We start from the raw sequence: 23,362 nt of genomic DNA, 5'->3' as shown, positions 1-23,362 counted from the left end.
ACAAAAAGAGAGAACACACAAAAAGGTTAGATTACATTTATGATTTTACTAGCAATGAAGGCAAAATTGGTTGGCCACATCAAGCAGAAGCAGATGCTGCTTTCCCATCACAGACTTCTTTGGTTCCCAAAGTCCTCAAGTGGGCACATAAATGCAGGTGACATAGTCAGAACAAGATAGTGCCAATGTATTTACTCTGGGCTTACCTGTATAAGAAGAACTTATACCAACATTTTACATACTTCTATTTACAGGAACACATAAAAGCTTAGCTGTCCCAAGATTTGTTACCCTGACTCAGGATTAACAAAGCAATTCTCTTGGAGAAAACCCATTTTGCCATAATTCTAAGTTATTTTCAGTGTTGAATAAGCACTAACTACCTGCAATCAAGTGGACTGGAATACAGTTAGGTAATTTGATTGCATGCATTTATTTCTAAAACAAAAATCCTTTAATTTTGACACATTAAATCAAAGCTAGTTGACATGAACAAAGATAAGTTTTTGGTGGGTATTAATATGTTTTGATATCTGGAACATTTACTGATTTCTCAATGTCCTGTGTACTAACTTTTTTTTTAACTACTAATTATACTCTGGAAAAAAAATTTCCAAAGATAAAATAGTCAGAAAAAACAGAATATAAAATATTGATTTGAAAATTATTCATCAGGATGTTAACATAGATGAAATTTAATACTTCTTCTAGATGTGAACATTTATCTAGTTCATAATTTCAATGAAAGGGTACATCTAAAGAAACTGTTTCATTCTTCAACCACTAGGACTACACAAAGCAGTTTCAGCACCAGGGATAGAAATCTTCCCTGATAATACTGAATGCCATAATACAGACGAGTAAATGCTAGGTTTATATGATTAAGTATAAGTGCAGGCACAAGGGAAGCATTCTATAAATGTTTTGTTGTTGTTGTTCTTGCTATTATTCTTGCTATATGTGAAGCTGATGCAGTAAAAATAGTTATATTTCTCCTCAGTCACAGAAACCCAGAGTATGTGGAAAATTGATGACCCTAATTAAATATTTCTTGTTTTATATGCATTAATTTAAAATCTAGCACAACAATGAACCACCATTTCTCAATATTAGCAAAATACAAGAAAGAAAAACAATGAAATCATGAATTAAAGTTCTTTAATCAAATTAAACTTCACTGTAAAAGTTAAAAAGAAAAAACTACAAAATTTTAAAGAAAAATTATCTTTGCAAACATAGTCATAGGATTCTGGTGCATTATCATTTTTCATAGAAATTTTAACCAGCATATTTTTATTATATGCTTTGAAGAATAAAAAAATTAGTGAACTGCTGATGACCAACTGTAATATATTATTTCATATTATGTGCATTTCCAAATAAGCTGAAAAACGGACATTAAAATCTCTAGGAAGTCAAAATATATTTAATAATTTATAGAAGTAACCAAAAAGTGTTAATGTCTACTTCAAGAATGACTGCAAATTCACGCATTAAAATTTTCTTATATTTCAATTTTTAAAGTACAATTCTCCTGAAAATGTTAGCTAATTTGGAAAAAAGCCATTCACATGTGAATAAATATATTTGAATTAATAATCTTAATTAGAAACTAGGTAATCTGGGTTCTGCACAATTTTGGATATGGCCATTTGTTTATATACAAACAACAAATATAAAAATATTTTGATGTCACCAATGCCCAATATATTTTCAGAGGGTGGATCAATTTCTGTGTTACATATATGGTTATTAGACCAACTTACATTTTAACAGGCATCTAAGTGTGATGCTGGACCCAGATTACCTAGGTTTTTTTTTTCACTAGTGTTTCCTGACTCAACTGTTTGCCCAACTCCGGATTGCTTTCTGCCTCTAGTCTTGAGGATTCATGGTTGCCTCAACTTTCAAGTTCACCCCCACTGTGGCTTTTGATTCCTGACCATTTAATTCTGACTATTTACTAGCTCTTGGCACTGAACTTGTTTCTCCTCAAACAAAACCAGTTTCCTGCTGAATACATACTCATGACTCACTACTGCCTGTATTCCCAGAACTGAGAGAGTAGTCTTCATTTCGGATGTCTGTCTGTCAGAATTCATGCTATTGTTTTCACTGTAATACTCTGTACGTTCCAAAGCAGGATCACAATTTATCTCATTTGTGAGACTACAATAATCTCATACAACAAGTGTTGTTCAATCCCATTTCATTGGTAAGAAAACGGAGACTCAAAGAGGTTGAAGAGTTTACCTAACAGTGACAATTCAATAACTTGAATGCTAGTTTTAAGGGACTTAACCTCCTCAAAATTCATGTTTTAAATAACTTAAGAATACTTTACAGGAATTATTTTACTCAGATTTTAAAAGTCTGCTCTTAAAAAAAAAGAAAAATAAAATAAAAGTCTGCTCTTATTTCTTCAATAGTTGAGCCAGTTAAATCTTGAATATATTCACATTGTTGAATATACTGAATCATTAAAATATGTTTTTAATTTCCTTCCTCCTCCTTTTATTTATCCAAACATTTATTAAGCACTTACCATGTATCAGTCAATGATCACAGTACATTACTGAAGGTTTTATTTGTAAGAATGATATACTTCTTGTCTTCAAGTAGCTGCTGATCTAGTGAGAAAAAAAAAGCCATTCATATAATGAATGGCTGCACCACCATACTTTTTTGCATAAAAGTAATTACAGTGTAAAAGCACACTTGATGAAATCATATTATTTATATAAATTTTACTAATTTATTGTCAGTGTCTGTTGTAGAATATGAATAACATGAAGACAGGGACTTTGTCTTACTCATTGCTCTATTTTCTGTGGCTTTGAACTATCTACACCTTGCAGAAGATATTCAATAGTTACATGTAGTAAGGAAGATTGTTTATTTTCTTCTAGGCTTTAAAAAACTTATACTGTGTGTTTCGTGAATGAAGACGATCTATTAGATACATAGATTCAATGTATTTCTCCCAAAGTTCTGGTTAATTTAAACTTTTTAAGAAAAGTTTTCTACCTTATTAAACAGACATCTATGTCTGTTATCCATCAGATATACCATCTATTAAGTATAGAATTTCTTTCATTTATTTAACAATAAATATGCACTGTTAGAAATAGATAATGTCTCTCTAAAGTTGTCTTGTTTCATAGTCTCATTATCTGAGACTTTTTAGTATGCTTTCTGGTGTATCTAATGAATATTAGAGAGTTGCTACTTGTTTATGTAATAATATTGGAGGAATAAGTTCTTATTAATTTATTAGTCTACATGAAATTTCATTTTCAGTTAATGCTTATTGAAAACTACATGGTCACAAAGCTCAAAGGATTGATGTTTCAATTATACTATTTCATGTTTATAGTTGCTAAGTTCTAAGTTTCACTGCATCTCTTCTCTTGGTCTAAACTGTGTTGTATATGACTATATTTCCTTTGGCATTTTCCTTATTTAAAAATCAAATAGATTATGTTTTACAGTTCTAGAGTGCTGAGACCATATCTCTCTGATTTGCTTTCAAAACAATTAACAGTGTTGTTTACATGTGAAAAGTTAATATATGTTTTACAGTGATTCAATATAAGACATTTTCAGTTTAGACATTAGTAAAGGTATCAAGGCAATGAAAAAGACATTATGAATTCTATAAACATTCCAGGTTAGGACAATCCAAAGAACTAGTAAATAGGAAAAGAAAGAAGAGATATAAGAACATTCAATGTCAACTCACATTTTAGTAACTGGAAGCTATGTGGGTAACCTTAGGAATTGCTGAGAAGTTTATGGCATATGAATGATGTCATTAGTGTTGTGGGTTCCTGCTGATCAATGACAAAATTAAACACACATAACTAAGAAGTAATTTGAAAAAATTAATTACATGAAATCCCATTGTCTCTTCAAAAAAGAAAGTCAGGGAAAATATCTTTGTGTTGGTATGAATTCAAAATACTAAACTTTATTTACAAAGAAAGCAATAACCAAACATTTAGTGAAAATGAAAAGTAGAGAATCAGATACTGAAACAACAGGACAAAATTTGGATTTAAACCCTCAGATATACTTTGGTAGACATTTTACTTGTGTGGGTTAATAAATCATGAAGGATCATCTTATTATTACTTGCTTATTCTTTTGGCTTTTTTATCTTTGCAAAGTCTCAGAGAAAAATTCCCAGTTCATAATATGCCTTCTATCCCCATGGCTAGTGAAAAAAACAAAGAAAAGATATATTGCTAATTAGGTTTTAAGTACTTAAAAGAGATACAATGTTTAAGTATGAAAGGGGAATTGTCAAATTCTTATAAATACAGAATGTGTATAGCTATTTATTTAATAAAACTAAAAAAGAAAATGCTGTTCTACTTGCTCTCTGAAGAAGGGAAAATCAGGTCAATGAATAAAGATAAAGTAAGTGGATATCAGTGTACTCCATTACATAATTTGAAAATTCAAAATTCTGCTGTCTTTTTGTGTTAATGTATAGTCACAATCTCTACCATCTATTGAGTACTTATTATAGGCATTGTTCTAAATGCTATATATCTTTAATCTATTTAAATACTCCAAGCATGTAGTACATGCTTGGAGTACTTAAAAACTCCATATGTGAGGTAGTTATACTTTACAGGTGTAAGATGAGGTTCAAGGTCAATTTGTTTGCATATGAACCCAATCTATCTGATTTCAAAACCCTTCTTTTAGTCACTCTACCCTACTTCAAAGGACTATTTGGGATTAGGATGTGAATGGTAAAACAAAAAAGATTGAAATGTTTATAAAATAAGATGTCTTATTTTATAAGGTAACCATGTGAGTTTTCTGCTATGCATATGACAGAAAACACCATGGTGTTAATTATGGAGGGCGAATCATGTAGCCATCATCTTTCTTCACTGAATGCAAAGAGCCCCGAAACATGCTGCTATGTCTTTTCGCCACTGCAAAAGAAATCACGTTGAGTTTGTTTTAATAGAAACAAAGAAACCCATGACAAAGCTATGGCCAACATAGAACATTCCATCTACTTCTCACAGACTTAGATTAGCCAAACAGAAATAAAGTTTGATATACACATTTATGTTGCTTTAACGGATACCCAAACATATTGAATGTGATGAAGCATCTTGACCCTTAAGATATCTGTTAACCTTAAGATTATCTGTGCCATTTAAGATTCATTTTCACATTAACAACAAAGAGGCTGTTATATAACAAATTCCCCAAAATGTGTAAGATTCAACTCCCAGGGAAAAACTACAGTCCTGGTAATCTGTTCCACTTTTCCTCTCCATTTCTTTTCTCATCCTGATTCTTGTGTCTGTTAAGAGAGATATACTATAGCTATAGAATATCAAAACATAAACCTCAGATTGTCTCCATGTACTATCTGTTAACAATTAATGAGGTGGTTATTTCAAGACATTCTTCCACTGGTTAACCTGTGGCTGCTGGCACCATTAGAGGAAGGTTCTAATCCAAAGTTTAATGCACCAGGATCAGGCTCAGACTGAATCTATGCACTGCTTCTCAGTTGGGCTAAAGTTGGTAAAGATCCCTCTCTAACTGTGCAGAGATCCTATTAATGAGATAACTATTCTAAAGAACTCTTGGACACTTCCTCATAGCATGCTTTCCCTCTTTCTATGCAGAGTATGTGCTTTTTCTAAAAAAAAAAAAAAATTGATTATATAGACATACAATGACAATACTTTCAATAGGGACTAGGAGATTAATGGTTAGACATACAACAAAATCTTCGCCTGAAAAGCATAATGAGTGATATATTAATGGAACCATGCAATTAAATTTTGGTTAACTTCAATGAACATAATTAAAAACAATTTATTTATTCCAAGTAATTTTTGTCTAGAATTAAAGTGATTCCCAGGAAACAAAAGGGCCAATAGAGTTTTCTGAATCTTTATAGGCACAAAGACAATAAAATCAGATTGACTCAAAGATCATCTCTTGGGACTAGCATGGTGGTCCAGTGGTTAAGAATCTGCCTTCCAGTGTAGGGGATATGGGGTTAATCCCTGGTCTGAGAACTAAGATTCCACATGCTCTGGGGAAACTAAGCCCACGTGACAACTAAGCCAAGACGTGGCGACTACTGAACCTGTGCCTTTTAGAGCCTGCATGCCACAACTAGACAGCTTTGTGCACGCCACAACAAACAGCCCAGGCAGCAAATAAACTAAAACAAAAACAAACAAACAAACAAAAGATCATCCCTTGGTGGGGTGCTTTCACCAAAACATGTAAAACCATGATGACTTTGTTGTTTTTTCCATGAACTTGCCCAGTCTCCTTATCTTTAGTCTGGTAAATTTGGTAAAAGTAAAATAACGACCTCATTCTAGGTCCCAATGTGGCCTTGCAGAGTAGTGAATAAACCTGAGGAACTGGCCAGCCATAAGTGGGATGGAATCCTAATTTGGTCACTTCCTAAACTATGACTTGCACAGCTGATACCTTCTCTTCACACTAGTTTCCTCATTTGAAAAATGCGGACAATAAAACCTTACTTAAAGAACTGAAGTCAGAGTTAGAAATAATACATGTAAAAATGCATGGTAGATAGGAGAAGACAGGGATATGACAGCTTTAATTATTAAAAATAACTAACTATGAACCTCACTCTTTAACATACTTGTCTTTCTATAACACATGCATACCAAACACAACAATGATGACAATGCACTGGCTGCCACTGTGTAAAAACAAAGAGAAACTTAATGGTCAATGTTGTTAGTATGGAAATAATTATTCACATACATTTAAAATTTTTTCAGTGAAGACTGTTTAGGTGACTACATATATTGTTATGTGAATTCCTCACTCTTGGCAAATGAGGCAGAGAGGATGGAAACTATTATTTAAGCAAAAATGTGCCAACCTATGCTACCTGAGGGAAAAAAGGCAGAATCTTTTTTCTTTTTTTTTTAATGCTGGGAATGGTAGAAACTTTCAGATCATTTTTCTCTAGGTTGTATTCTGAATGTTTTCACGAAGGTGGCATTTCAGCTGGTAGGAATTTCAGTAGGCGAGATGAGGAGGACAGTGCTACAGACAGAAGGACAAATACGAGTAAAACACTGAAATATAAAAGCACAATGTATTAACTGGGGACAAAGTAATTTCGGTTGGCTAAAGCATTTTTCCCCAACCCAGGGACTTGAGAATTATTGAAAATGATCCACAAATATTTACATAGTAGGCACTGTTTGTGGACAGAATAAGTATCAAACATATATATGTTGTATATAGGTATACTAGTTTCCTAGGTTTGCTGTGGCAAAATATCATAAAATATGTGGTTTAAAACAACTGAAATTTATTCCCTCCCAGTTCTGGAGTTTAGAAGTAGCAAGGTATCAGAAGGGTCACGCTTTTTCTGAAGGCTCTAAAGATGAATCTTTCCTAGTTATAATGAGGTTATAACTCCAGTATAACTTGCTCTGAACTTGATTACATTTGCAATGGCCTTATTTCCAAACAAGGTCACATTCCCAGGTACTAAGGGTAGGACTTAAACATATCTTTTTGAGAGACACAATGCAACCCACAAGTGTGTGTTTCAATTATATGTAGATGTTACAATTTTTAAAATGTGAACATTTTTAAATAGCATATTAAATTGTTAATATGTTTACCATACTTTTCTCAATCAATGGATATTAAAAAGGTAAGTCTCAGGCAGGAGTTTAAGAGTCTGTAAATTTAATGATGAAAAGAGTTGCACACATGCAAAGAGGTTGGGAGTCCCTGTTATAGGGTTCCTGTCAGGAACAGAATGAGGTAAAACAAGAAAGTAAGCTAAAGTCAAGTATGAAGGGTCTTTGGTACCAAGATAAGGACTCTGGGTTTAATTTGTTAGGCAAAGAGGATTACGTGATTTTTTGACATTTTTTTTGTTTGTTTTTTTCTTCTACACGTATGAGTGTAGAAGATAATATGCTAAAAACACTTAAAATTCTGAACCATATCAATCTGTCCATCAAGGTAGAGCTCTAGGAAAATTACCTGTGTATATAATGCATTGAAGAAGAGTGAGTGTGGACACAAGGGGACCGGGTAAGAAGTGAGCAGGATCTCACTCGAATGAAGAATGAAATGCATGCTAGACAAACTGCTAAAGAAGAATGCGTAGAGGTATGGCTAATCTGATGTTGAGTATGTATATGTGTGCATCTATATGTGCATATGTGCATCTATATGTAGATTTCTGTGGATGTTTAAGGGCATATATGAACATTAGGGTGTTTGCATGTCTAGTTCTTTTGAAATTCGAGTGCTTATTATTTCTGTTTGATATTTTTAATGTGTTGACTCACTGATTAACTTTACAAGCATAAACACAGTATTTCTCTAAATGGGAAAGTTGAAAATATCCATCTAACTAGTTTACTTTCTTGCACACAGTAGGTGCTCAGATATTTTTTGGCTGGTAAGCATCATTTTAGCCATCCCCAAACTAGGTCAGACTTATTGACACATATTGAATTGCTATGTGTCTGTTTTCTGTTTAGGATTAAAAGTAATGGAGTGAAAAGGTAGAATTAATAATAGCTAGAAGTTTAAGTTTGGTGAAGAAATTGTAAATAGGAATCCAGCTAGTCTAAATGGATTCAAGTTCCCAAAGCAGGACAAATTATATCCATTGATCCTGAAAGAATCTGAAAACTAGATCACTGAGCAACTCTCAAACATCTTTGAGGAGTTGTAGAAAAGGAGATGTGCCAGAGGATTAAAGCGCCAAAACAAGAAGGAGGAGATAAATTCTTGAAAATCCATAGCAAGTAGTTTAATACTACCTATAGGTGAGATTATGGAATGACTCATTCATTAGAAAGAGAGCAGTAAGTCCCATTATCATATCAAAAACATTTTCTTATTTGTGAAATAGATTTTGGAAAAATTGATAATAATTCTATAATTGTAGATAATAAATCTATGTATTTTTACTTTAATATTGCTCAGATACAGTGTATCTACACTTCAACTAACTAGTTGTCAAGGTCCCTTAAGATATTCTTTTGGACAAGTTAGAGAAATATGGCCTGTTTTCCAGCACAGGATGGTAGCTATTTAACAATTGAAGGATTATGCCAAACAGGTGTTTATATACAACTTAAATCAGTGTTTTTCAAGCTTTTTGACAATGACCTTCAATAAGAAATAGATTTTTCATATTATTCAGTAAGCATACATGTATGTAGTATGTGCACAAGTATGATTTAAAAAATGGATGCACTGTCATGTTTTTCAGTCTATATTTTTCTATTATATTTTATTAAGAAAACTACTGGTTATAACCTAATAAATCTGTTTCATGACTCACCACTGGCTTGGGAGACACAGTTTGAAAAATGTGATTTCAATCAGAATATTTCTAGAAACTACAGAGCTGTTTTTATCCTGTTTGATAAAATATTTGGATGAAGACATAGAAGGATTGTTCTCAGATTTGCAGATAATAAGATAATAAAAAGAAGAAGACAATTTTTTTTGCATGATATAATCAGGATTAAGAAATTCCTAGCATATTAAATTTAAATAGAAAATTAAATAGAAAATTAAAATAAAATAAAATTAAATCTAAAAGAGATATGTACAGTTCTGCACTTGACATCTCCAAATCTACTTGCAAAGCTACTACTGGATATGTGCTGCTGCCTAGAAGCAGAATGGCTAGAAACAAAACAAAACAACAATAAAACAGAACTCTGCTGTTTCAATTCACAGTAATTTTAAGATAAGAAGCGAAAGGAAGCAAAATTGTTTGAGAACCTACTACACATCAAGTATGAATCACTGTGCATTACACGAACCACTGGTGTTATATTGCTAGAAAACCCAGAACCAAACCAAACCAAAGCAAACTAATTCAACTTTGGGATACATTAACAGAAAATCTGTTTCTAAAGATGGAGGTTCAATGTAAGAGTTTCCCTCTGTTTTATACTGTTTAAATTCAACTAGGATTTGGAGTACTTTGTTCACAAAACTTAGAGGAAAGCAAGAAATTTGCTTTTTAAAGGTCAGCTGAAGGGAATGGGAACATTTAGCCTAGCCAACTGCTGTTTTCCTTTGTTTTCTCTGGTCACATATGAGGTGCAGGAGACACACAAATAGTTACAGTGTAGTCTTTCCTCACAGCCAGAGAAAGGAAACATTATTTACTGATACTGCGACTATGTTAAATACCTTAAATGTATTAGCTCCTTTCATCCTTTAATCCTATTAATCTCTACTTTGTGTTGGGTAAAATAGGGCTTTGAAGAGAAGTCATTTGCCCAAGATCACATGGATAAGTGGGTAGTGAAACTGGCATCCGAACCCAGGTTCCACTGAGTCTGGAACCTGTGTTCGTAACCACTACATAGTATTGCCTCTTGAAAATCAGAGCTTCATGGGCTTACCTTTGAACGACTGTCCTTTGGAAGTATGGGTATGCATCTATTAAAGCATAAATCCATACACAATTGACATTTACTACATAAAATATTTTTAATATGGAGACTTAAAAATGAACATTATAGGTAATCTCTCTCACATTTCAAAATATTGTTAATGCAAATGCTAAGTTATTTGTGTTTTTGTTAGAAAGAGGCTTTGTTGACTATAAAGAAACAGAACTGCTTGAATTTTCAAAACTCTATGTTTCAGAGGGCAGTACTGAAACTACAGTACACGTAACTGCAATTATAAAGACTTGCATGCGGTTATAATTGTTCTTACAAGTGTTTATAGGTAATTCAACACAGATTGTTCCTGTATACCAAGGGTACAAGGACATATTTACTATATGCTGGCTGCTGAGTTGAAATTATTTCATTGAATTCTCACTCCCTGTGGGATAGATATTCTCACCCCATTAGTGAATAGAAGACTGAGTTCAATAACTTGAGGAGACTGCACAGGTGGTTAGTTGTGAGTGTGGTTCAAAGGCCTGTGTACTTTCCATCATACCACACTGACTTCAAGGAGCTGCCAGAGAACTGGTGAACGCTTTTTAAAGTCTAAAAGTAGCAAGAGGTAGAACCTGCTGTCATACTGAACAGCGGGGTAAAAAGAAGCTAGTGTGATGACCTTTCAATCTGGATTTACAGATGTAAGATAGATATATCATTTCAAACTTGCACACGAAAATAGTGCTTGCAAAAGTAGATGCTATTCACTTGGGGCAGATAAAAGGCAATAGGTGGATATACGTCACAGGATTCTTCTATGGCAGCATATCTAAGTCACACTATTAAGACCTAGAGGTCACTTTCAATCTTTCTAACATTTTATAATTCACTTGCTATTTAATTTATATGGACATACCAATCACCATTTCTTTCAGAAGTTTTTGCTGAGCTATTTTAATAATTCAATTACTTCAGGAAAAGTTTAAACAGAAGCACACAATCAAGGACTAATCCAAGCACGGGTCTTGAGGAATTTTGTTATACGTGACTTATGGCACGTCAAAATTTTAATGCATCCCAATATCCCAGGAGTTAACTTGACTAGCCAATCCAATTAAACATAAGCACTAACAAACCGGATAATGACAGATTTGTATATTGACTATTTTCAATTGAGATGACAGTTAAAATGATTTGAATATACCTCAAGATACCTAATAGCTAAAATGATTTGAATATACCTCAAGATACCTAATAGCTAAAATGATTTGAATATACCTCAAGATACCTAATAGCTAAAATGATTTGAATATACCTCAAGATACCTAACAGCTAAAATGATTTGAATATACCTCAAATACCTAATAGTTCTGGTGTCTGACAATATATTGAAAAGGGTTTACCTCATGAAATATTTAAAAACAAATTACATCCTTCATTTCGAGATAAACACTAGTCCTGCCTATTTAGTTTTAATTCGACACAAGCGGCAAGTCTGTTGTGCACATTTTAAGAAGTAAAACTTTTTCTTCCATTCTCTATACATGAAGACGCAGAAATCTATTACTTTAACCACAGATTAAGACTGGCAGAGAATTACTTATATTTTAAGATAATTTTCAAATCCTCTGAACCGTACATGCCTAACAAAAAGGGGCGCATCATTAGTTGGCATCATACCTGACGATCGTCAAGGATTTTTTAAATGTGGGATTTGTCGCTCCCACCAACCTACTACCCCACAGTGTCACACGGTGCAGCCTTTTTAGTCTGGGAGGTGAGTTCAAGAACTGTTTGTTGTTCAGAGCTCCATCCAGAGAGGATCACTGTTTGACAAGTTCTATTTTAAGTCGTGCCTGTGTGTGCAGGTGTCAGCCTCTCTGATGGCTGTAGAAAAAGACCCATTATGCTCCATCTGTATCCTTCCCCCGACAATGCAGGATTATTCCCCACAGTGCGTTCATTTCTGCTTTGCCAGCCACTTTTTGTCACTGGGAAATTCCAAGGCGGGCAGGCGGACAGAACTGAGGGAAGGGCCTGAGGGGGCAGAAAGAGGTCGTCTGCCACTCCCCTACCTTACAAGGCACGTGGCACTGGCTGTAGCAGCTGCTGGATGCGACGACGAAGATGACGAACCTCCTCCTCGGAAGAGGATAGTCAGGGAATAAGGAGGTGGCAGCGAAGGCGACACACACACTCGGTGTCATTCCCCACAGGGAGAGTCCACCCTCAAGGGAAAAACTCTGAGGAAACCACCACCCGCCCCGCCTCTGCCAGCTCGCCCCAGTGTCTGGCAGCGGTCCCCATGCACCTGCTCACCTGTCTATCCGTTCGGGGCGGTTGGGGGAGGGACGAGGGGTGTCGGGCTGGGTGGGTGGAAGGGGAAGGAGGGCAGGGCGAAAAAGGGGGTGCACGAGGGCTCCGCCCCCCGGAGGCTCTGCGCAGGCGCAGTGGCCGCTACCGCAGGCAGGGGGCGGCAACATGGCGGAGTGAGCGGCGGCGTCGGGGCTTCACAACAACAGTGGCGCCTGTAGCAGCGGCGGCAGCGGCGTCAGTCACAGATCTGAGCTTCAGCGCCGGCCAGCGCCGCGGGCAGCTGCTCGCGCCCCAGGGTTATTCCGAGCGGCGGCAGCATCTCCGCGGGGGGCGGGCCGGGCCGGACGGACTGGGAGGGGGAGCGTGAGGAGGCAGCGGCGGCGGCAGCGGCACAGCTGCTGGGCGGGCACTGCCGCTCGCCGGGCAGCGGTTAGCGGCGCCGCCACCGCCGGGAATAAGCCTGAGAATAACCCACCGCCTCCGCCGGGGAGGGCGTCGGAGCGGGCCGGGTCGAGGCGCAGGCGGGGAGCGGGCCCGGCGCCGCGGCGCTGGTGGATGCTGGGGCTCCGAGGCGACGGCCGGGGGGCGGGGGCCGAGGCAGGTATAACGGTACCGGCGGCGGCGGCGCCTCGGCTCTTCCCTTCTCGTCAGGAGGGGAGCAAATGGCGAGCGAGAAACCGGGCCCGGGCCCGGGGCTCGAGCCTCAGCCCGTGGGGCTCATCGCCGTCGGGGCCGGCGGCGGAGGCGGCGGGGGCAGCGGCAGCGGGGGCAGCGGGATGGGAGAGTTGAGGGGGGCGTCCGGCTCCGGCTCGGTGGTGCTGCCCGCGGGGATGATTAACCCTTCGGTGCCGATCCGCAACATCCGGATGAAATTCGCAGTGTTGATTGGACTCATACAGGTCGGAGAGGTCAGCAACAGGGACATCGTGGAGACGGTGCTCAACCTGGTAAGGGGAAAGGCGTGCTCACCATCTGCCTCCCAGCCCCCCCCCCCTCCCGGCCTGCTTCCCTCCCCAGGCGCTGGCTCCCACCCCTGCACCCCCCTCTCCGGGTCCCGCACGCAGCGCGTCCCCGCGAGCACAGATCGTCCAGCGGGTATCGCCCAGCGGGTATCGCCCAGCGGGTGACCTGCCTGCGCGCTGCCAGAGCCACGCCACCTCCCCGTCCTCTCCCCCGGTCCTCTCCTGCCACCTGAGCGCAGTGCCCAACTTAACACCGCCTAGGATCACTTCTCATGACTGCGAGCCGTCAGTCGTCCCTGGCCGTGCAGGGTTTGGGTCTTCTTGAGAGTTTATGGTCACGGGGAGAGGAAGGCCTCCTTTTCTCTGGAGTCCTTCCTGCCACACTCTCATAATTGTCGGTGCGGTGGCTCTCCAAGGATGGAAGCCTTGCCTCTGGAGCCTAAATTCCCCGGTGCTCCTGAAACGTGAGAAGCACGTTAGCTCCCACTTGAGCTGCTGGGGTGTGATGTTTTCGAACGAGGAGGAAAATGATGCAGTTTTGCATCTGCCTTTAAATATATTCCCAGACTGTGCTGGAGAGTGTTGTGGCTGTTTCTCCTCCCCAGCCGCCTCCCCCCGCCCCCCCCCCCCGCATCTCTTTTTAGATAGGCTTTCTTTCTTTGTAATATGGCCCTGAATATACTGACCTCGTAGTCATTTTTTGTGTGTGTGCACATGAGGTGTTAAAATGTGGGGGCACCTAATCATACAGGTTGGTTTCTATGGTTGCCTTCAGAGAGCGTCGCATGTGGCTAAAGACCAGAGGAAAGGTGTTAAATTCAGTCCTAGGTTTGGTTTCTTACATGATAAGAAAGAGTTACTGCAGAACTGTGTATGACTTAATGTTTGGCGATATCCTATCCTCGGAGAGGCTAAGAATCTTCAAGATGTCAGGGGAAGACATGGGGACGAACTAAAGAGAGGAAAACCATAGATTTCGGATAATAAGACTAGTTCATTTAAGATTAGTTCTTTTTTTTTTTTTTTAATGCCTTGTAAATGCAGTTTTTGCTGCAGCACAGCTTTTTAAACAGTTTCCTCTGCAATATTTAGCCTTTGACAAAATGTCAGGTTGGGTTTTGGAAGGCAAGGCTTAAATCAGCAGCAATCAGTTGACTATTGTATTTGATGTGGAGTCACAGGAATATAAAAATATGCTTGTAAAGAGATTTGATAACACCCATGCAGTCAGAATTTTCAGCTAGGCAATTATTTTTATTTGATCTATTGGGAAACTGAAAGAAAGCTGCAGCTGCAGCAGTGGTGCCCTGAGACAGGGATTAGATAATGTCTGTGATATATGTGCCTCTTAAATGTACAGAAAAGTTAAAGCTGTTGGGGTTTTTTTTGTTTGTTTGTTTGTTTTTCTTGCTGGAGTGTCAAGTGAAAGATAGGAAAATATCTGACTTTTCTTTGTTATATTTATTACTGTTTAAGTACCAAACATTTCTTTGTGCTTCTGTGTACCCTTCAAACAAATCACCACAAAAAAGTCAGTATAAGTTTGGGGGACTGTCACTTCTTTGGTATAACCAAATTCTTTTCAAAATACTAATAGAAATACTGTTTTCTTGGACATTTTAATTTTAACCAGCAGCCAATAGGAGGTCAGTACTTGCCTTTTTTTTTTTTTTTAGAGATGAAATCTCAAAATATGTTAGTAGGTTAGCAGGTACTGTTTTTCTGTAAATTTAAAAGAAAACATTAAAGTTTTTTGTTTTATTTTAACAGTTTTCTGATACCATTTTTACCTCAGATGATGTGATTTTAGGTTATTTTAAGAAGTATTTATATGCTTACCTAATACATTTTTCTGTGAGAAGAGGCAATAGAGACTGTTTCAAACTGTAAACGGATTTGAGTGTGTAACCAGTTTGGACTCTGAAGCAGTAGCAATGTATGTTGGATCAGTTTTTAACAGATGGGGTTCTATATACAGTAGGTTAAGAAAGAAAGTGAAATATTCCTGTTGAGGTAAAAAAGAATTTTAACTATCTTCAATGCACTGAAAGTCTTCACTGGCATGAAGTCTCCGTATGCAAACATTATTAAAGATTAACTTTACTGGTAAGCTTAATTAGAGTAACCAGAAATAAGGTAATACTGACATGCTGCTGCATCGCCAAATCCACTTAAGATGTAACTGTGTTGGTTTTTGGCATTAAAAAGTCAGGTTTAAAATTTCTTTGTACATACTTAAAGAGTACAATTCATGGAAACTTTTGGGGAAAAGAATGACAAAAGCATCTATTTACTATTAAGTTGTTAAGTATATTGATTGTGGAATGCACATTAGTCATGTGCAGTGTAATATTTCTTGAATGGAAGGTTTAGTGCTTTATCTTTCCCATATACTCATGATGAAAGTGTCATGTGAAAATTTATGTTGATTGAGAAAATATTTGGAGATAAGTGTTTAAAAATAATCATCAAAACTTAATTCTATTTACTTAATGAGTGTATCAGTAAAATCGATTTAGGGCTCTCTGTGACCTGCTAAAGGTTGGAAGCTTCTAATATCTCTTAAAATGAATTTTTTGTTGTTTTTTTTTTTTAGTTTTCCATCTTAATTTAAAACATTAAATTAAAATGTAGTTGGGAATAATGAAATATGTATCACAGTACTTTCCATGACAGAAAAGAAAGGAAGAAATACTAATGAAGCTTCAAAACAAGAGTTGCTGCTTTAAAACCCTGTCTCAGCCACCTTTGTCAAAATATTTTTTTCCCTGTATATTCTTTTTCTTTATATGGTGAAACTACTAATACTTGGTTTTTAGGTTTCTCACATACCTTACCCAAAGAATTAAAAGTTTTACAGAGCAAAGTTGAAGTATACACTAAAATATAAGACTAGTTTAATACAGCCATGGTTATGATTTTGGGTCCTTTTTCGGCCAGAGGTAGAGGTCCATTTCCACTGTTGGGTGGATTATGGGAATTTGTTGAAGAATCACCAATGGAATGAGAAATAAAATGAGTAATTTCCATTGTAGATGAATATTTGTATGATGATATTATAGTTCACTTGAAGCATTCAAATATGAGATGGATAGGATCAGGGATATGAGTAAGTTAATTTGTAAATAAATTACAATGAGAGTATATTGTCAAGGATTTTGCATTACAGCTTTACCAATGTAAAAAACTGATCATCGACAAAGTTTGACTTTGGGAGGTATTATTTAATGTGGCAGAATAAGAGCACTTAGCTATAGAAAAGAAATTTTGTTGGTTGTTTCAATTATAAAACAGACATACTAGGCATACTACTTAATCCGTTGCTTACTTTGTAAAGACAGTATATGTTTATATAAGGTTTTTACTTCCTTGAAGTAAATTCTGTGTACACGTAACATGTTCTCTGTTTATAGCATGAAAGTATCTTATCATAGATTTTAATATAAACATTTTTAGAACAGATAAAATACAACATTAATGTTTACTTAATTCACAATAGGTTTTTTTTTGGAATTGCTGTCTTAGGTAGTATAAATCTATAGCGTTTGATTTTTTTCACAAATCATGCAATATACTAGTGTATCTTTAATGGTAGAAAACATTTCCTTTGATAATTTTTTTTTACATTCTAAGTGGTATACTGTATATTGTATTAAAAGTATAACAAGATACTATAAGGGGATTTTATGTGCTAAGTTCCTATCTATTCTTGATATATGGATTGTGGTATTATTGTTAAAAAGAAATTTAAAAGGTTTTCCCTTCTGTACTTGAATGTGACAGTGACTTTTCTTTCTTAGATTTTTTTTCATCTGCAGCGTCATAATCAGAATAATTTATATTTTGAAGATATTTATAATTTCATGAACAAAAGATGTGTTCTGCTTATGAACTAAATTTCTTTTAAAAATATGTAGTTGGATTTTTGAGTCATGGAAGTCCTTACTATCAACAGAACCACATTTATTTATATTAAAATAGAATATCCTTCATTTTATGTTCATATGTAAGTCCTGCATATTAATTTGAATTATATTTTATTCTTATTATTAGGTATTGGAAACTAAATTGAGTGTGTATGTAAATATTGGGAATTTCAATATCCTGAAGAGTTCTGAGGTTTTCCTTTAAAGTATTAATTTAGTCATATCAATACAACTAACCACCCAGTAGCATGTGTTCTATGAGTTTGTGATCAAGTTATAGTAATTTTAAATAAGTATTTCTTACATTGCTAGTCAGTTTTTGGCAAATACTTTGTGGCTAATTAAATGTATCTCAAGGATCCCTCATCTTTTGCTGTACATTCTCCAAATACAGTGTCAAATTTATTGGTTCCAGCAAACTCAGCTTCCATTTTGGACCAAGGATGTGGCAGTATTGTAAAATTCAGTTATCCACATTTTTGATTATTTACTTTAATAGTAGTTTGCATCAATTTCATAGGTTTTTTTTTCATTTATTGCCTCTACTTGTGATATTTCGTGCAGTGTCAGCATATCTCCTTATTTTACAAAGATATAACCATCGTTTTCTAGTTTTGTGTATGGTATTTAGTGTCTAGTTATTGTTTCATTTCCTATACTGTGAAGTATTTGAGGGCAGAAGGCTATATTATGTATATTTTATTTTATTTGTATTTCTGGCTCTTGGATAAGTTAAGTGAATTTTAAGAATGTACAGGACACCGTTATTAGGCAGTAGAGGGTTATGTAGTAGATTATGAAATTCTGTTCAGCAGTGGGGTCCAGACCCAAGATCTTGAAATAAATGACTCATATAAAGTTAACATATTCCCTGTTCTTACAATTAGAAATATTTGTTGACTATATATGAATGTTTTCTGTGTAGGGTATTACTATATAGTAAATATTATTTTGAACTGATGTCTTGGAATAAATAAGAATCTGTTAATTGTTTTTCGGCATATATTGTCAGATATATACACACATAACTAAGAACACGTTATTTTAAGTGAATTATATATATATGTGGCATTGAATAGAAATTAAAAATATTATTACTGTTTGTCATGTTACCATGAATAGTGAATGTTTCTTTTTTTGTTTATCTTTCATACATTTCTCCTTTTTAGTAATAGTACCTCACTTTCCTTAAATGAACCACTCATCCTCCGTTCTTAGTTCAGCTGGTTCAGATGGGTTCACATGACCTGGTGTATAACCCAGACATGTCCAGAATCACCATGACTGGTTCCTAGGTGAGCATTTAATCTGAGGGGAGCCACAAGATCAGTCATAGGACTTGAACTGATATTCTTCCTTTTGGGGTTGTTGAATTGGTGGACTCATCCTATAGCTGTAGAATTTGAGCAGATGTTAGAATTGACCTATGTTAGAATTTGACCAAATATGAAACCAAGAGAGAGAAATATATATATTTTTTTTTAAATTAAAAAAAAAAAAGGACATTTATTTTTGGCTGTGTCAGGTCTTAGTTGCAGCTTCCAGGATCGTTGTGTCTCTCTAGTGGTGGCATGCAGGTTCAGTAGCTGCAGAGCCCTGGGATTAGATACCCCAGGGCATGTAGGGTCTTAGTTACCCTGCATTGGAAGATGGATTCTTAACCACTGGACCACCAGTGAGATCCCCAGAGACCTATATCTTGATACAGCTTGAGTACCTGGAGTTCTTTGTCTGTGGTGATCATCTTCTAACCATTAACGGTCTCCCTTGTAAAGTTTATTATTTCTATTGTTATTACTTTCAAGTCAGCTTAAATTGCATTCTTGTCACTTGGAAAAATTTCCTTGCTAGCGTAGACTTAGTAACTGGAAGTGGGACATTGTGGGAACAGATCCTGAATGTTGAAATGGAGTACAAAGCAGTGAGGACTGCTTTCCCCTAGCGATTCCTTTTAAGAAATTATGAAACAGCTCTTTCGATTGTTACCTGGGTTGTCTTTGGCCATAGAGCTACTGAGGCTGGAACTTTAGGGGTTCTCAAGTGTTTTGGCCAGTTTTTGCCTCATAAGAAAGCAATTTTCTTTGGTCCAAGCTGGCATGCTTGGAAGTAGAGAGGGAAGAGGAGATTGTCTTTTCAAGTAAGAGAGGCCTTTTCTGCCTGTAGGTGCCATCTAAGAGAATCAGAAAATCAAGAACCTTGAAGGTTGGAAATTCTGATTTTTTTTTTTAACCCTGTACTAAAATTAGTAAGAGGAAAGACAGAAGTTTAAATTAAACTCAAGCAAAGTTATGGTTTACAACTTTTCTCAAGCACCTCATCCATTATAGTCCCAGTCTCTTGACCAAAGTAACATTCCAGTTACTAAAGAGTTCTGAAAGAGGATCCAACCAGGGAACAAATGATAGAGTAGCTGTGCCTCCTCTTCCAGCATATTATTTCACATTGCTTCAAGGAAAATCATTAAACAGAGGGTTTTAATGGGTGAGTAATGTGAAGCCTATTGCTATGAGACTCAGTATTGCTATGAACTTAAAAGGTAGTTTGGTATCTTGACAAGATCTCTGGCTTTGGTTGCTAGTTCAGTCAGTTGACTGAAGTAAATTGACCAAAAATTTATTGAGCTTTTAGGGGCACTATTTCCAGGGTAACCTCAAGCCTGGTAAACAAAGTCTTGTATTCTTTTTACTTCAAAGGCAATTCTCAGCCTCAGTAAGAGGAAGCGGGCTACTAAAACTACAGCTGCTAGAAGGAAGATCTGAGGCCATAGAGGATCATGGACAAGTGAGGTCTTCTGAGATGGTGGTGCATCACCACCATGATGATTGGTTGACCAAGAGACTCCATTGTTACGACAGGCAATTCTTGCTACTCTGATCAGTAGCATATGGTCTATTGGTTTGAATTAATAACCATGATATGTTTACTGTTGGTTTGTGAACTGGTCCACATTGCACAGAGGGCAAGGAGATAGCAAAGAAAAGAGGGAGGCCACTCCAAACTGGTCGCCGGCAGGTTTATTATGCAGGGGAATGTGTAAGGCTTGTCTTTGGCAGCCACAAGATGAGTGATCTCCACACCTGCCTACTAGAATCTTTAAACTACAGAGGCCTTAACTGAGTTCAGTCATTTGTACCATCCATATGGTTTCAACATCACCTTGCTCTCCAGGCTGTTTCCCACCGTGGGAAGAGTACACAGAGTGTACATTCAAAGGACAGGGGAGGGGGTGAGGAGCCTCTGATTGCGCAGATCCAGCTCATGGGTCAGCTGATGGTCATGTCCTCTGATTATCTCCTCCATATTTACATTTTCCACTCTTCTGAGTGGGCATTATGATTATTTTTTCTTTTACCATTCTATATTAATTACACAGGGGATAGTTACATTTATTGTATAGATATATATTGTGAGATTGTGAGGTACCACCAAAAAAATTCATGTTTGGACCTGCTCAAGAATAATATTCATAATACAAACGTTTTAGACTTGTTGTTGAATCCAGTAACTTGGCATTGTCTTTGTCTTCCTTCCAGCCTTCCCACCCATGATGAAGTAATGGGTGTGTTTTCTGTTATGGTTAAGATAGTAATATTGTTAAACATGGATATTTAAGAAGTTATATATATGGAAAGAAATAAATGTATAGGTGGTTGGTGATCCAAGGGCTAGATTGTTACAGATTTCTATTGATTTTGACTGCATAGCATCCATTCCTTCTAAGTTTTTGATACTCCTTTGAGAAGTCTTCTCTTCTTGATGTTTGGTTTGCCTGCTTTGAGCTTTCCCTAGACTCCTTTCTGCTTTCCTGGACTAGAAACAGAGACTATACTTGGCCCATCAGTAACGTTGTGGTTAAATATCTACCTGCACATCTGTGAAAGCTTTGTAACTCTTTTCCTTCTGCAGGAGAAAGAAGATGCTCACTACTGGAGTTGCTAAGATGTTAGAATGTAAGTCTAGACTTGACTAGCACGCTGCTATCATGAAGGCAGAGGATGCTTGAGGATGGTGCTATCATACAGGCTCCAAGAACCAAGAGAGAGATTACTGATGACATCTTTGGAGCCTTTGGATGCCTGATATGCATCAAGAAATTTAAGAAGTTCTTTTCATTAATCTTTCATTCTTTTTTAATTAATTTATTTTTTAGTTGAAGGATAATTGCGTTACAGAATTTTGTTGTTTTCTGTCAATCCTCAACATGAATCAGCCGTAGGTATACACATATCCCCTCACTTTTGAAACTCCCTCCCATTTCCCTCCCCATCCCACCCCTCTAGGTTGATACAGAGCCCCTGTTTGTGTTTCCTGAGACATACAGCAAATTCCCATTGGTTATCTATTTTACATATGGTAATGTAAGTTTCCATGTTACTCTTTCTGTACATCTCACCCTCTCTTCCCCTCTCCCCATGTCCATAAATCTGTTCTTTTAAGTCTGTTTCTCCATTGCTAGCCTGCAAATAAATTCTGCAGTACCATTTTTCTAGATTCCATATATATGCATTAGTATACAATATTTATCTTTCTCTTTCTGATTCTCTTCACTCTGTATAATAGGTTTTAGGTTCATCCACCTCACTAGAACTGACTCAAATGCGTTCCATTTTATGCTGTGTACCATAATTTCTTAATCTGTTCATCTGTCAATGGACATCTGAGTTGCTTCCATGTTCTAGCTATTGTGTATAGTACTGCAGTGAACAGTGGGATACATGTCTCTTTTTCAATTTTGGTTTCCTCAGAGTATATGCTTGGGAGTGGAATTGCTGGGTCATATGGTGGTTTTATTCCTAGTTTTTAAAGGAATCTCCATACTGTCTTCCATAGTAGCTGTATCAATTTACATTCCCACCAACAGTGCAAGAGCATTCCTTTTCTCCACATCCTTCCAGCATTTATTGTTGTAGACTTCTGGATGATGACCATTCTGACTGGTGTGAGGTGATTTCTCATTGTAGTTTTGATTTGCATTTCTCTCATAATGAGCAATGTTGAGCATCTTTTCATGTGTTTGTTACCCATCTATATGTCTTCTTTGGGAAATGTCTGTTTAGGTCTATTTCCCACTTTTTGATTGAATGTTTGTTTTTCTGGTATTGAGTTGTATGAGCTGCTTATGTATTTTGGAAATTAATCCTCTGTCAGTTTTTTCATTTGCTATTATATTCTCTCATTCTGAGGGTTGTCTTTTTCACCTTGCTTATAGCTTTCACCTTGCTTATAGCTTTCCTGTGCAAAAGCTAAGTTTAATCAGGTCCCACTTGTGTACTTTTGTTTTTATTTCCATTTTTCTAGGAGGTGGGTCATAGAGGATCTTGCTTTGATTTATGTCATCAAGTGTTCTGCTTGTGTTTTCCTCTAAGAGTTTTTATAGTTTCTGGTCTTACATTTAGGTCTTTCATCCATTTTGAGTTTATCTTTGTGTATGGTGTTAGGAAGTGTTTTAATTTCATTCTTTTACATGTAGCTGGCCAGTTTTCCCAGCACCATTTATTTAAAAGGCTGTCTTTGCCCCATTGTATATTCTTGCCTCTTTTGTCAAAAGTAAGGTACCTGTAGGTGCATGGATTTATTTCTGGGCTTTCTATCTTGTTCCATTGGTCTATATTTCTGTTTTTGTGCCAGTACCATGCTGTCTTGATGACTGTAGCTTTGTAGTATAATCTGAAGTCAGGAAGGTAGATTGCTCCAGCTCCATTCTTCTTTCTCAAGACTGCTTTGGTTA

General features: G+C 36.8%; 1 protein-coding gene and 1 long non-coding RNA gene across 8 annotated transcripts in view; one reads left to right on the top strand and one right to left on the bottom strand.

Annotated features, from left to right (window-relative positions):
- LOC136144081 (uncharacterized) overlaps positions 1-6,391 on the bottom strand; it is a 351,985-nt gene extending 345,594 nt beyond the window's left edge. Inside the window, exons 1-2 of the long non-coding RNA XR_010658477.1 lie at positions 3,743-6,391; positions 2,546-2,630 (exon numbers count right to left, since the gene is read on the bottom strand). This is a non-coding gene — a long non-coding RNA (uncharacterized lncRNA). The remainder of the gene's footprint in view (positions 1-2,545; positions 2,631-3,742) is intronic.
- Positions 6,392-13,266: 6,875 nt separating this feature from the next.
- The window catches only part of NBEA (neurobeachin), a 652,386-nt gene continuing 642,290 nt past the window's right edge, over positions 13,267-23,362 (top strand). For all 7 annotated transcript variants that reach the window (XM_065901711.1, XM_065901709.1, XM_065901706.1 and 4 more), the window contains exon 1: positions 13,267-13,693. In XM_065901711.1, coding sequence (XP_065757783.1) covers positions 13,409-13,693 — 285 coding nt within the window. In that variant the 5' untranslated portion in view covers positions 13,267-13,408. The remainder of the gene's footprint in view (positions 13,694-23,362) is intronic.

This window comes from Muntiacus reevesi, chromosome 11 (genome assembly GCF_963930625.1).
Source record: "Muntiacus reevesi chromosome 11, mMunRee1.1, whole genome shotgun sequence".
In the NCBI taxonomy this organism is placed as follows: domain Eukaryota; kingdom Metazoa; phylum Chordata; class Mammalia; order Artiodactyla; family Cervidae; genus Muntiacus; species Muntiacus reevesi.
Note: the sequence above shows the minus strand (reverse complement) of the source record. Positions and strands in the feature narration are given on the sequence as shown.